At 46.2% G+C, this 14,419-nt stretch overlaps 2 protein-coding genes across 2 annotated transcripts in view; one reads left to right on the forward strand and one right to left on the reverse strand.

Moving 5' to 3' along the window:
* Positions 1 to 11,454, forward strand: part of T265_07282 (hypothetical protein) — a gene marked incomplete at both ends in the record, with an annotated part of 92,306 nt that extends 80,852 nt beyond the window's left edge. The window contains 5 exons of the mRNA XM_009172760.1: positions 7,332 to 7,364; positions 7,406 to 7,521; positions 9,979 to 10,051; positions 10,093 to 10,557; positions 10,594 to 11,454. Of these exons, the coding sequence (XP_009171024.1) occupies positions 7,332 to 7,364; positions 7,406 to 7,521; positions 9,979 to 10,051; positions 10,093 to 10,557; positions 10,594 to 11,406 (1,500 nt within the window). The remainder of the gene's footprint in view (positions 1 to 7,331; positions 7,365 to 7,405; positions 7,522 to 9,978; positions 10,052 to 10,092; positions 10,558 to 10,593) is intronic.
* Positions 9,390 to 14,419, reverse strand: part of T265_07281 (hypothetical protein) — a gene marked incomplete at both ends in the record, with an annotated part of 10,406 nt that continues 5,376 nt past the window's right edge. Inside the window, one exon of the mRNA XM_009172759.1 lies at positions 9,390 to 9,523. Coding sequence (XP_009171023.1) covers positions 9,390 to 9,523 — 134 coding nt within the window. The remainder of the gene's footprint in view (positions 9,524 to 14,419) is intronic.

Raw genomic sequence — 14,419 nt, forward strand, 5'->3', positions numbered from 1 at the left:
GACAACTAAATGAACGGTGTTTAGTAAGTTGTCTTTGCAGCTAATAAAGCGCCGCTCCGACTCGCAACGCTGGAACCTTTCGGGTAAAACAGAGGATGGCCTGTAATGTCAGCAACCGTAAGACAACATTTTTATCCATGAACTGCATCCGTATTAAGCAATACTCAACTGTTTTGACTTTCGGAGCCCTCAAATCACGCATATGCTCCCAAGCACGTTGCGCATTGTTGAGAGAGCCGTTTTTGTCGTTCAAGCAAAATGCGGTCAAGCGTACTGCCTTGAGGGACCCGGGAGTGACACTCCATGCACTTATGGTTTTCAGAGGGAGGTACATCATTAAGAACTGACTTCTTCAAGTGTTGGTGGGTCACATGCAGCATCAAGTTTATGAAGATATGCGATATGCTAAATGCTTCCGGACACCGCTGTCATAACTAGCGCGCTCGTCGATCCCGGGTTAGGGGCATGGAGGGTCTGGCCCTTATACAAGCATCTGATTCGACGGCAATCCGAAAGCCACCGTTTGTCTACGACACTTGTGCACTCCAAGGTCCGGGAAATTTCCTAGAAGGGTATCGCTATATTGCCTCCGCAACAACTGCTTCATCATGTTAAACAGTTTTGCCCTTAGAGAGACTCGACCCAAATCAGAGTCTTCGGTGCGAATATCACAATAATGTGCCAGTACGCTATTTAAACGAACCATGACAAACTCGGTCCAAATCTACCAACCACAAAGGCTGTCGGAGAATGACTAAACCAACATAATCTGATTTCTTCTGGGTACTTTTGACGTTGGACAATTCAGGCCCTTTTGTGATAGCTCACTGCAAGACTCAAAAATTGCCTGTGCGACCCGCACACTACATGGATATCAGACCTGAAGCTCACTGCTACATACGCCTGTTGCTGGATCACTTCATTTTCAAAAGGCGTTCCAGAACAAACGTTGTCGCACCTAAACCGTCTTAAAAACCACAGTGATGCTGAAAAAGACGGAACCCATTGCTAACCTGCTCAGTCAACCGCCAGGAATGACTCAAGGGCTGCAGTCATTCGTTATGGACTCCGATCAGACGAACAGCGGCTGTTTGCAGGGTAAACTGGTATTTACAACCCCGCCTGGTCGCAGTGACCTCTTACCTCCGCAGCTTCCATTGTATCAAGTCATAAATGCTTAACCACCGAATACTATTTAAATTTATTCCGTCGCTGGCAGAAGCGTTGTGTTTGAGTTTCTGTTGCCGCCGCAACATGTACAGCGGTTAAGTCACCATTCTGGGAAGACTCGACGCTCATTCTGTATACCAGTGATCCGGAAATATATCCGAAAAATTTTCAAAAGTCAGAACTCTGTGCTACAGATTTAACTGCTGTTGAACAAATGCATAAATATTTGGAGCACACGCTAACTAATTGTCGGTCACCAACTAGCCGTATTTTGATTTCGTCTTCAAAAAAAGAAATTAGTTAGACGAACAACAAGAAAGTTTGAAGAGCGATTTGCTCCAAGACGGACTGCCTGCTCATGATCCAGTGGCCTGACGTTTTCGGCATGCCCTGAGCCATCTTGCACCATTCTGACCTGCTTAGTGAATCTACCTTTCAAACCATAAAGGAACGCTCGATCCCCATTGACAGTTCCATGCGGTGCATTACCGCAACGTCTTACGAAAATCGAAATCCCTTAGCCTCCAAAGACCTGGTCCCACATACAAGGAAGGAGACGGTTACGCTGACAACCAGCTAATTTATGTTTTTTTTTCAAACAGTAAAATTGGGTGAGTTCTGGACCAATTAACTTGAGGGAGGCAGAGACCATCCCCATTGTTCGAAGGTATATCTCTTGGTGCCAGCTTACTGAAGACCTTCGGGTCTCACCGATATACTGTGTATATGATGGATAGTAGTCCGAAGCAGTGTCGGAAAACAAGTAAAACCCAACGAATTGCTAAACAAAGCGATACCAGCATCCACAACAAAGTCTGCATTCATTGAGGTGACGCTCTTTTGTAAGAATAACATGATCGAAGCAAAAGACAATGTAATACTACACTGTGTCAAAATTTTGGACTCCCCGAAAGATTTCTTCCGGGTTTTCTGTAACCCAGTAATCTACAAACTAGAGAAATATGGCGGTTTGTGAACGGGAGTGATCGAGGACCATGGAAGTGAGTCCCTATTGTTCTGGCCTCAGGTCACTAACGCGGGTGTTTTTACTCGAACCATATCAAGCTGTCTTCTCCTCTTCAATAACAACCTAGAATTATGGGAAACAGACGCTGAAGACATCAATATAGAGGCGAAATTCCCGAAAAACCCGGGTGTTAGAGCTCAACTTACCTGTTAACGGAAAGGGTGCGCGTGACTCTGGCCGGCGGAGAGTCTGGTCTCGCCCTCGGAGCCTCCGGTGGTGACAGACCCTGAAAATATTCGTGGCCTATGGAGGATATCTTGAAGTGCTTGATCCACACCCATTGGGCCACGTACATTCTGGCTCAATTCTGACATATTTGGCTTCCGAAAGTGGTACACCTGCACCATTGTTCGTATTTTGCCCGAGTGACATGGAAGAATGAGGAAAACCGCCCAATTTAAAAACGAGCAATTTGTAAGTCATCGGGATTTTCGGCCGAGTCACACTGGCACACAACTACATTTTCCCTATCAAAACAGTTCCAATTCAGTGGAAGCATTCTACTATTGTTCCTTACCATAAGTCAGGTCCGCGAACTACTCTAGCCGGCTATCGTGGCATCCAACATACCTGCTTACTCTCCCGTACCATTAAGCGCCTTATCAAAGTCCCTGTCATGGATTACCTGCTCAACACCAAAACCCTTAGCAGTCGGCAGTGAAGGTTATGACACGGCGTTCAGGTACCACATGCTGGGTTGATTTCTTCGATCATATTTCGGCCGCCCGCAATGCCGGGCTGTGTATTTTTCTTATCTATCTTGATATTCGCAAGGCGTTCTACCAAGCTCCCCACGGAGCACTCCTCAACAAATTACGATCTACGGGGTTTGGTGGTCCGCTACTGCGATGGTTTACTTCTTAAATCACTGGGAGAACCCAGGCTATTAAAATAGGTGATAACTCTTTATTGGCCTCCCCCACTACTAGCGGAGTTATTCAGGTTGGTGTGCTTGACCCCTTACTGTCCTTACTACACATCAATAACGTCACTGATTAGATCACCCATGGATTCCCTTTTCTGACCCATGATGACATTAAGACAGCTTGCACGTTTTAGACCAGCGAATCCGTTTCTACTCTTGCTAACATTCAGTTTGATCTCAATTCCTTATCTCTCTGGCCCTAACACTCCTGTCTTTCACTGTTTGAAAAATGCCAATCCCTGTCACATTGATTCCAGATTCCTTCTGGGATGCTTAATTTAAATGGACTCACGATTCTTGCTCTTTCCGAAGTGAGAGAACTAGGCTTTGGTTATTCCTGTGCATTTGGCTTTAACCAACATGCAAGTTACAGAGTGGCTAAAGCTGGCAAGCACTGTGCCTACGTTCGCCTATCATTTCTTAATAAATCATGTTTAATTGCCAGTTTTAAGTAACCCGTAAGACCCATTCTTGAATCCAGCCCTGAATTTGCCTCACAGTATTCTCAGGCATACCGGACTGCTGTGGAGAATGTGCGGTGCTTGTTTACTAAGTCCTTGTTTTAGGCGTCATCCACACTGCCGCATCGCCTTTGCTGTTTGTAACTTGGGCTGGATTTACCATGGCTAAGGTGCATCAGGTTGACTCTAGGCCTTCAGCATAGCGTGATCTACGGGAGGTCTACATAGCTGACCGCTGCCCCGAGTTTTCTTCCTGTACTCCCTATAATATCTGCAACTTTGGGTGATTCCTCCCATTGTTGACATGTCGAAACGTCTTCAGAAAACTTTTTTCTTCACCTGTGTTCCAAACTATTGAACAAACTCCCATCTTATATCCATACCATCTCATCTCAGGTATGCTTCCGAAGTGCCATCGATCTTTAACTTTCTATTGAGGGAGCTGAGCGCCTTTTTGCGCCTGAGCTTGCACAAGACACTTTTTGAAATAGGCTGTAAACCCATCTAATCCGCGCACTCATACCGACTGTTCTGTTACTAGGTCCTAGTATTTACGCTCACCAGCCCGAGCCCCTTAGCATCAACCTACAAATGTGACAACCATCCTTCTAAATGTTGTGGTCTACAGTTTACGGCTTTATCCATCGCTTATGCAGACGTTCACTTCTTGTGACTAAATTTCCCTCTGCTGTCTGAAGCGTGGTTGTGTTGCAGAGAGTATCTGGTTCCTCCATCTTAAATGTCGTCAGACCCGTCTCCACTGACCCGGTTGTATTTCCTCCCTCCGGCCTTAAGCTTCTGTACCCAGTCAAATTATTTCTAGTTCTTCATTCCTGATTCCGTCCCTGAATAATTATGTCAGGTTTATTTAATGTCTGGGCTTTATTTTGACTGGACTTAAATAACTCTAACCAAACCGAATCCGTAGTTCCTTGCTGTCCTGGTCCATTCTGGGCCCCCTGAACAGGCGCAGCGCATGCACATTAAATGATGGGTCTGAAGATGTGCTACGAATGAGTTACTCGTTTGGCTTCACAGCGCACTCATTCACACACAACCACGTAACACTAGTGCACCTCTACTTGACAAGGCAGTTCACACCACTGCTTCATCTTTGTTTGGCCATAGTAACCAGGCTTTGAACATCTCCATTCTACTCCCATAGACTCCGCGACTTGCCTCCTCCAGTGGTTGTTTGCTGTTTGCTTGTTTGAAATGACTGAGCTGTTTTGCTGGCCTGGCTCCTCCACGACCGATGGTGTTAATCAATAATGCACAAACCACAATTATGACTGCTTGGCGGCTCGTCACCCTGCAGATCTGGTAGCGTGCACGAGGGATGAAAACCTCGTGTGGTGGATGGGTACGCCCTGCAGGGAGGGGCAACCTGTTACGCCGCACCATGGTGCGTTCGTTTACTCACCACCCTTCCCCTAGCACGCATGTATTGCTCATTGCCCGTGGTTCTCAGTGTGTCCTTTAATTCAGCAAAACGAAAAAGGGCACCATTGCTGTTTGTCTGCATCTGGATTGAACTTGTCCCGGTTGTCGCTTGTCTCGCAACACCAAGAAATAAAAGCGAATGGTAGCTGTACATTTGTTTGTTTTAACACATGCTTGGGGAGACCTGGAGGTACTGTGTGAGACTCACGGCTAACGTCGAAGTGCACGGAGTTGCCACCTTCGTGTTAGTTGGGTCACACCACCCTAAGTTCACTTCATCATGCAAACAGCGCACATGCTCTTCCCTCCTGTCATCTAGAGCGATCCTACGTGCAAAATGCAAATAACTTATTGTTTTCCGATTACAAGCAGTCAAAGATAGCTCTTACTGGTTGTTTTTTGTCATGCACCATTTGTTTTCTGGAGTTGATAACAGTGTCTCGGCGACTGGTGATCCTTAATCTTACTTTCCTGTTAGGTTAACGTAGTAGATCTCAGTAAAGCCACAATTCTTATCCATTGTCTAGGATGTTGTTGCCTTTCGCTTTTTACTTGTCTACTGTCGCTGTTCACGTTAACCCTTTTTGCACAACGGAGACCCTATGTCATGATTCTTTGGTAAGCTAAAAACTACCGCCCGTTCCAACTAGTCCAACAGCTAGCCCCCTGCTAGCTACCTCGACGACAAAGTTCTTACCTTCCTTAAACTAGGCACGTAATCTGGCCCAACTAGTAATTGGTATCTAGATCAGCGACCCTCTCCTGGGTCTACTTAGCTTGCCATCGCTCCCTTTTAGATTTTTCCAGTGACACCGTATTATCTTATGCCTCCTGACATTCGCCACACGCTACCGCTTTCATTCTACCCCCTCTCGTTGCCCCAATTCCCAAGCTTCAAACTTTGGCTGCAGTAGCCAAACGCCGCGTTGAACTGTTATTCACTGAGTCTGGCTGGTTCTCGATCTGCGCTCACGCGATCCTCCAACGTAAGGGAAATTATCCGTGACCCTGCATGCGTCTGACTCTTTGTATCAATCCCCTCATGTAATCCAGATCCAGCTGCCACGGAAATGCTTACCCCCTCCTATCGTGGCACCTATGACGATTGTTACGGCCCTGTCCATAAACCGAAGCACTTCAGTGCGATGATGGTATGGCAATGTCATATGTAGTGTAATGGTACTCCCGCAACCGTTTCCTTCAGAATCCCAACAGCAAGCCCCTCGCCCACTCGAGTCCTTAAATGCAACTACGGGCAAATTTTTCATCTGACCCAATAGTCTCTGGGACGATGAATTTTTGCCCAAATTTGACCTGCCTGGTTTTCTGCGGAAATTTCGGCTTGCCTCTATCACAAGTCCAATTCCGTAGTGTTAGGTTGGCCCTAGGCATTAGCGCCATTTCTCCATCCAACCTATCCCTTGCACCTGACGTCCGTACAAAAGTGCAGCCAGTGAGTCTGCTTGGTTTCAGATTAAACCACATTTCTGAGACACAACTTTCCATTCAGTTCGAATTATTCCTTCCGGACCTACACTTTCGTTCGTTGTGATCCGGTCATTTACCAGCTGTTCAAGATCACTCATGGCCAGTAATGGTTTTCAGTTTTAGTTCATGTCAGCCGGCTATGTATTTGTCCATTGTTTCCTACAAGTTGGGAAAGAAAAATATCATTATTATTTCCTCTGATATTTCCCACTGTTTGTGACATTTTCCTCTATTCCCGCAATCCCCACTCCCCGAGAACGCCAGTCATGCTTCATTCTGACTTTAAACGTATGATCACGCCAGACGGTATGCCGACCACAAGCTGAGAATAAAAATTATGATTATTGTTGTTAATAATATCCACTTCCGCGACTATTTCATTTGGAAACAAAAGTGACAACACAGCTGCCTTTCACTTAACGCTCGAAGCGCGGAAGTTGTGACAAGCGATAAAAACGGGTACTCTTTATCCTGAAAACCTGTATCTATCTCTGTACTCCCGAGCCATCTTTGTCACTTAAGTAGCTGTTCAGGACAATGAAGCATAAATGGCGGACGCCCTACTCATCCGAATATATGATGTGTGAAAAGCGAAGACAATGCTCACTTAATCTACTCAAATGCTATGGGCATCTGACGGGTTCTGTGTGGGGATAGAGGGTTGGTATTTGTTTAAATAAACTACATCGCTATTTTGGCGTTTCCTCCAACGACCTCCAGACGGGTATATAACCTGCGCCCCATTCGAATTTGAAATTCTCCGTGCCGTCTTCGGAGTACGCGGTTAATTGACATGCGTGAAATTGTGCATATTCAGGCAGGTCAGTGTGGTAACCAGATTGGTGCCAAGGTAGGTAGTCGGCATTCAGTTTTCCTAACATTCAACGTTAGTTTTGGGAGGTTATCTCCGACGAACATGGAATAGACCCAACGGGGACCTACCACGGCGATTCCGATCTGCAGTTAGAGCGTATCAACGTGTACTACAATGAGGCGACCGGTGGGAAGTACGTACCACGTGCTGTGCTTGTCGATTTGGAACCTGGTACAATGGACAGTGTCCGAGCTGGTCCTTTTGGCCAACTCTTCCGTCCGGACAATTTTGTCTTCGGTCAGAGCGGAGCCGGTAATAATTGGGCGAAGGGACACTACACCGAAGGGGCTGAGTTGGTGGATTCCGTGCTTTCCCCTAGCACGCATGTATTGCTCATTGCCCGTGGTTCTCAGTGTGTCCTTTAATTCAGCAAAACGAAAAAGGGCACCATTGCTGTTTGTCTGCATCTGGATTGAACTTGTCCCGGTTGTCGCTTGTCTCGCAACACCAAGAAATAAAAGCGAATGGTAGCTGTACATTTGTTTGTTTTAACACATGCTTGGGGAGACCTGGAGGTACTGTGTGAGACTCACGGCTAACGTCGAAGTGCACGGAGTTGCCACCTTCGTGTTAGTTGGGTCACACCACCCTAAGTTCACTTCATCATGCAAACAGCGCACATGCTCTTCCCTCCTGTCATCTAGAGCGATCCTACGTGCAAAATGCAAATAACTTATTGTTTTCCGATTACAAGCAGTCAAAGATAGCTCTTACTGGTTGTTTTTTGTCATGCACCATTTGTTTTCTGGAGTTGATAACAGTGTCTCGGCGACTGGTGATCCTTAATCTTACTTTCCTGTTAGGTTAACGTAGTAGATCTCAGTAAAGCCACAATTCTTATCCATTGTCTAGGATGTTGTTGCCTTTCGCTTTTTACTTGTCTACTGTCGCTGTTCACGTTAACCCTTTTTGCACAACGGAGACCCTATGTCATGATTCTTTGGTAAGCTAAAAACTACCGCCCGTTCCAACTAGTCCAACAGCTAGCCCCCTGCTAGCTACCTCGACGACAAAGTTCTTACCTTCCTTAAACTAGGCACGTAATCTGGCCCAACTAGTAATTGGTATCTAGATCAGCGACCCTCTCCTGGGTCTACTTAGCTTGCCATCGCTCCCTTTTAGATTTTTCCAGTGACACCGTATTATCTTATGCCTCCTGACATTCGCCACACGCTACCGCTTTCATTCTACCCCCTCTCGTTGCCCCAATTCCCAAGCTTCAAACTTTGGCTGCAGTAGCCAAACGCCGCGTTGAACTGTTATTCACTGAGTCTGGCTGGTTCTCGATCTGCGCTCACGCGATCCTCCAACTTAAGGGAAATTATCCGTGACCCTGCATGCGTCTGACTCTTTGTATCAATCCCCTCATGTAATCCAGATCCAGCTGCCACGGAAATGCTTACCCCCTCCTATCGTGGCACCTATGACGATTGTTACGGCCCTGTCCATAAACCGAAGCACTTCAGTGCGATGATGGTATGGCAATGTCATATGTAGTGTAATGGTACTCCCGCAACCGTTTCCTTCAGAATCCCAACAGCAAGCCCCTCGCCCACTCGAGTCCTTAAATGCAACTACGGGCAAATTTTTCATCTGACCCAATAGTCTCTGGGACGATGAATTTTTGCCCAAATTTGACCTGCCTGGTTTTCTGCGGAAATTTCGGCTTGCCTCTATCACAAGTCCAATTCCGTATAGTGTTAGGTGCCCTAGGCATTAGCGCCATTTCTCTATCCAACCTATCCCTTGCACCTGACGTCCGTACAAAAGTGCAGCCAGTGAGTCTGCTTGGTTTCAGATTAAACCACATTTCTGAGACACAACTTTCCATTCAGTTCGAATTATTCCTTCCGGACCTACACTTTCGTTCGTTGTGATCCGGCCATTTACCAGCTGTTCAAGATCACTCATGGCCAGTAATGGTTTTCAGTTTTAGTTCATGTCAGCCGGCTATGTATTTGTCCATTGTTTCCTACAAGTTGGGAAAGAAAAATATCATTATTATTTCCTCTGATATTTCCCACTGTTTGTGACATTTTCCTCTATTCCCGCAATCCCCACTCCCCGAGAACGCCAGTCATGCTTCATTCTGACTTTAAACGTATGATCACGCCAGACGGTATGCCGACCACAAGCTGAGAATAAAAATTATGATTATTGTTGTTAATAATATCCACTTCCGCGACTATTTCATTTGGAAACAAAAGTGACAACACAGCTGCCTTTCACTTAACGCTCGAAGCGCGGAAGTTGTGACAAGCGATAAAAACGGGTACTCTTTATCCTGAAAACCTGTATCTATCTCTGTACTCCCGAGCCATCTTTGTCACTTAAGTAGCTGTTCAGGACAATGAAGCATAAATGGCGGACGCCCTACTCATCCGAATATATGATGTGTGAAAAGCGAAGACAATGCTCACTTAATCTACTCAAATGCTATGGGCATCTGACGGGTTCTGTGTGGGGATAGAGGGTTGGTATTTGTTTAAATAAACTACATCGCTATTTTGGCGTTTCCTCCAACGACCTCCAGACGGGTATATAACCTGCGCCCCATTCGAATTTGAAATTCTCCGTGCCGTCTTCGGAGTACGCGGTTAATTGACATGCGTGAAATTGTGCATATTCAGGCAGGTCAGTGTGGTAACCAGATTGGTGCCAAGGTAGGTAGTCGGCATTCAGTTTTCCTAACATTCAACGTTAGTTTTGGGAGGTTATCTCCGACGAACATGGAATAGACCCAACGGGGACCTACCACGGCGATTCCGATCTGCAGTTAGAGCGTATCAACGTGTACTACAATGAGGCGACCGGTGGGAAGTACGTACCACGTGCTGTGCTTGTCGATTTGGAACCTGGTACAATGGACAGTGTCCGAGCTGGTCCTTTTGGCCAACTCTTCCGTCCGGACAATTTTGTCTTCGGTCAGAGCGGAGCCGGTAATAATTGGGCGAAGGGACACTACACCGAAGGGGCTGAGTTGGTGGATTCCGTGCTTGACGTCGTGCGCAAAGAAGCAGAGTCTTGCGATTGCCTGCAAGGATTTCAGTTGACTCACTCATTGGGAGGCGGCACTGGCTCTGGCATGGGGACACTACTTATCTCGAAAATCCGCGAGGAATATCCCGACAGAATTATGAACACATTCTCTGTTGTTCCTTCCCCGAAGGTAACCCGCTTTTGGCTTCTCATATCTCTATTCTAGGTTTCGGACACAGTCGTGGAGCCCTACAACGCCACCCTTTCCGTACATCAGCTGGTGGAGAATACGGATGAGACGTACTGTATCGACAACGAAGCCTTGTATGATATCTGTTTCCGCACTTTGAAGCTGACAACACCCACTTATGGGGATTTGAACCATCTGGTCAGCGCTACTATGTCCGGCGTTACCACTTGTCTTCGTTTTCCTGGTCAGTTGAATGCTGACTTGCGCAAACTTGCAGTGAATATGGTCCCCTTCCCGCGTCTTCACTTTTTCATGCCTGGTTTCGCTCCACTTACTAGCCGTGGTAGCCAGCAGTACCGGGCCTTGACTGTTCCTGAGCTTACACAGCAGATGTTCGACGCAAAGAACATGATGGCTGCTTGTGATCCCCGTCACGGAAGATACTTGACGGTGGCCGCAATGTTCCGCGGTCGCATGTCGATGAAGGAGGTCGACGAACAAATGTTGAACGTGCAGAACAAGAATTCCAGCTACTTTGTGGAGTGGATTCCAAACAATGTTAAGACCGCAGTTTGTGATATACCTCCACGAGGTTTGAAGATGTCAGTGACGTTCATCGGAAACAGTACGGCAATCCAGGAACTGTTCAAGCGCGTGTCGGAGCAATTCACCGCTATGTTCCGTCGCAAAGCCTTCTTGCATTGGTATACGGGTGAGGGTATGGACGAGATGGAATTTACGGAAGCGGAATCAAATATGAATGACTTGGTGAGTGAATATCAACAATACCAAGATGCCACCGCTGAAGAAGAGGGAGAGTTCGAAGAGGAAGAGAATGAGGAAGCTTAACTTGGTTGTTATTCCAAAAGTTTAATAAATTTCGATCCACGGTAAACTATTTTTTAAATTTCCAAACGTTCCACCATCTCACTGCCGGCCCTTGTGTCTCCACAAATACGTGGCTTCTCAAATTTCTACCTATTTGGCGGTTCCGCAGTTTCACAGCCCATTCCGAGGTTTCTGCATCAGGTCTGTTCGGTGTACGTGGTTGTTTCTGATCTCATCATCCCAATGAACCGACAGGCAACAACAAGAAGTCGTCTCATTGCAACAGAGTGTATGCATCGAGTCTGGTTAATTTTGATGTCAGTCGTCCGGTAGTTTACTGGTATGTGGGAGGTTGAACTGCGTGTTTCCGAATCCACGGAGGTGTGAGATTGCCTGTCATCGTGTTTGTTCCTCGAGGGGAACAAATCGACTTTTCTAGGTTCATGGCGAACTATTTCGTTCTAGTCGTCCCAAGCATCACTGACGGAAGTGGAGGATCTGATTCCGTTTAGTCACATAGGTCTCCACCGCGTTGAAAGTGCACTTGTGCAGTTAAAATCTCCACATGACCTCTGTGCCTTGTTCATTGGGGTTTCATGCTCTGGTTACTACATTATCTACTTATCGCCTCGAGCCTGTGTTCCTGATGCTGATCCAATTATTAGGAGTATACTGTTAAAACCTTGGCGTGATTGGGCATGCGAGGTGAGTTAGCAAGCATTACTCCCGTAAGAGACTACCCTTTATGACCCGCGGGATCTAACCTGGAATCGATCTCGGGACCCCCCTGTAGCTCTTAACAGTGACTGCCCAGAGTTCCCCAGACTCAGGTCTACATCCAAGACGGAAGACCCGTTAGCAAGGTTTTCTAGTATCTACTTGTCAAAGTACTTGGAGCGGCTAGGAGCCTGTACTAGTTTGCATCATAGAGAGTGACTACACCATTGTCTCACCATAAGGACCTCAAAAAGAGGATAGTGTTCCCTTCATGGTGATTCGTGAGTGCTAATACCTTTGTCAGGATGGCTGTTGATGTTCTTTCAGGGATACTTTCGTGTATGCTTACTCGCCAGGTTCTTGCATCTGTGCGCCCACAAAATAATTGTACCACACGCCTTCGATCTCTATACTAGCAGAAATTTTGCCAGAAAGTTGCGGACTCATCAACAATCAAACAAAATCCACAAGGCAGCGTCATTTACTGGGTTGAAAAAAGTTGGAAAATGGGTGCGGTGAGCGCATCCTTACACCTTATACTGCTGACCAACTGATGAACTTCGATGTTGCCTTGCTTCCGGTTCGCCTCAAACCTGAGTTAATCACGCTATACTGTAGGTGATGACATTTTAGTTGGTACATCAGGACAGTCCAACTCAATTTTGGCGCCACAGATTTTTACTCCATAGTGCAACTACCATTCAGGATTAAGGGTTGGCCAAAAATCACGGTTTTTGAACCACTCAAAGATGGCCGCTTTTTGTAATGCTCCTCTCACCTTCTCTCTGCATACACCAGGGGTGGTAATCGAAGACATGCGACTGCTGAAGACACCCATCATTATTCACGCCTCTCTACAATTACGTTGGGCCTAGCCTTAAACATGTCGGACACCCAGGGAAGTGACCAAATGCACATCACTGCTCGCATCCACCAATCAGGCCATGTTTGTTTTGAACGTGCCGTTCCATTCCTACAAGCCTTCTTGTGCGTATTCTTGCTATCCAGCGGACGTGGTCTTCATTCCTGGAACTCTAATACAAGTAGTCGAGTTCGCGGCTCCTCTACGTCCATACACTATCCAAGCGTATGGATATCATCATCTTCATTTTTGGGGTATTAAGAAAATTTAGGCTGAATATGAGCAACTTCCGCTGGTGGGTAGCCTACCATTATGTCATTCCGGAAGAAATGTCAGTTCCACTGGGCCCCCATCCCAATTCTATCTGTCCGTTAGCGTGTTACTCGTCTGCGGAACTTGGACCAAATGAACACAAGCGAGTGATCAAATAGGGTACGCAAAACAGAAATAAATATACCATTCAGCTGTAACATCCTTTCGGTTCCTAGGTACCATACCACCCGAAGGAAGCACGAGTGGTGGGGTGATGCCAGGTTACCCAAGCCTAGACGGGGTTAATCGAGCGGCAGAGGTCTGGTTCGAACCGCGGACCTTCCGATCAGCAAATCCGCACTCCAACCACGTTAGCCATCTCGTAAAATGGAAATGAAACCACAGACAACCAACTGATGAACGCAAGTGGTCAGCTGTGGAGATTGAGCCTGCATTTGTAGAAAATGAGCTTGCACCAAACGAAATGTAATGGAAAATATACGCCACCTAGTAAGCTCAAGAATGATGCAGGACTGCGTTGGGTGGGGTCCAGTAATCCGCGTGCATCGTAGGGGTTTCTCCGTTAAAAGCAATCCAAGCTCTCTTACAAATGACCCAACGCGATTTGGGTTCCTTTGGTACCCACTCTGCGTAAAGCGCCATAGTTCGTTATTTGATTGTGTGACTGTTCCTAAATTTCATAGGCCTTCGCAGTTGGTGGTATAGTTACAACAAACCGTATGCGAACATTTTTAAATGTTAGTGGGTGCTATTGCAGTGATTAACTTCCTGTCTGGTCGGCACATTTTACTGTTGTGTTTTCAAACAGCTGCTATGTATAAGTCAAAGATGTAACTTCGTACTTGCAAGGTGAGACACTTCAATGACTTTCCTGCTGCTGATATTGTCACAATGTATTCAATACACTAAGTGAGCACCACAATTTTCCATTGACGATTGATTTGCGAATATGACTGGTGTGAGCAAAGAGCGCCAACTAAAAGGGATTAGGCTTGCGACAACAGATGTTCTCGTATAGGCGTCCGAATGACGTGAAATCGAGCTTATAAGAGCCAGGTAGATTATGAAAACGACGATTTAATCCTGGAAAATCTGCCAACTGCCACGACGTGACAGTTGAAATAATTCGAATATATATATATATATATATATATATATATATGTATATATATATATATGTAT

This window comes from Opisthorchis viverrini (assembly GCF_000715545.1).
Source record: "Opisthorchis viverrini unplaced genomic scaffold opera_v5_163, whole genome shotgun sequence".
NCBI classification, from domain to species: domain Eukaryota; kingdom Metazoa; phylum Platyhelminthes; class Trematoda; order Opisthorchiida; family Opisthorchiidae; genus Opisthorchis; species Opisthorchis viverrini.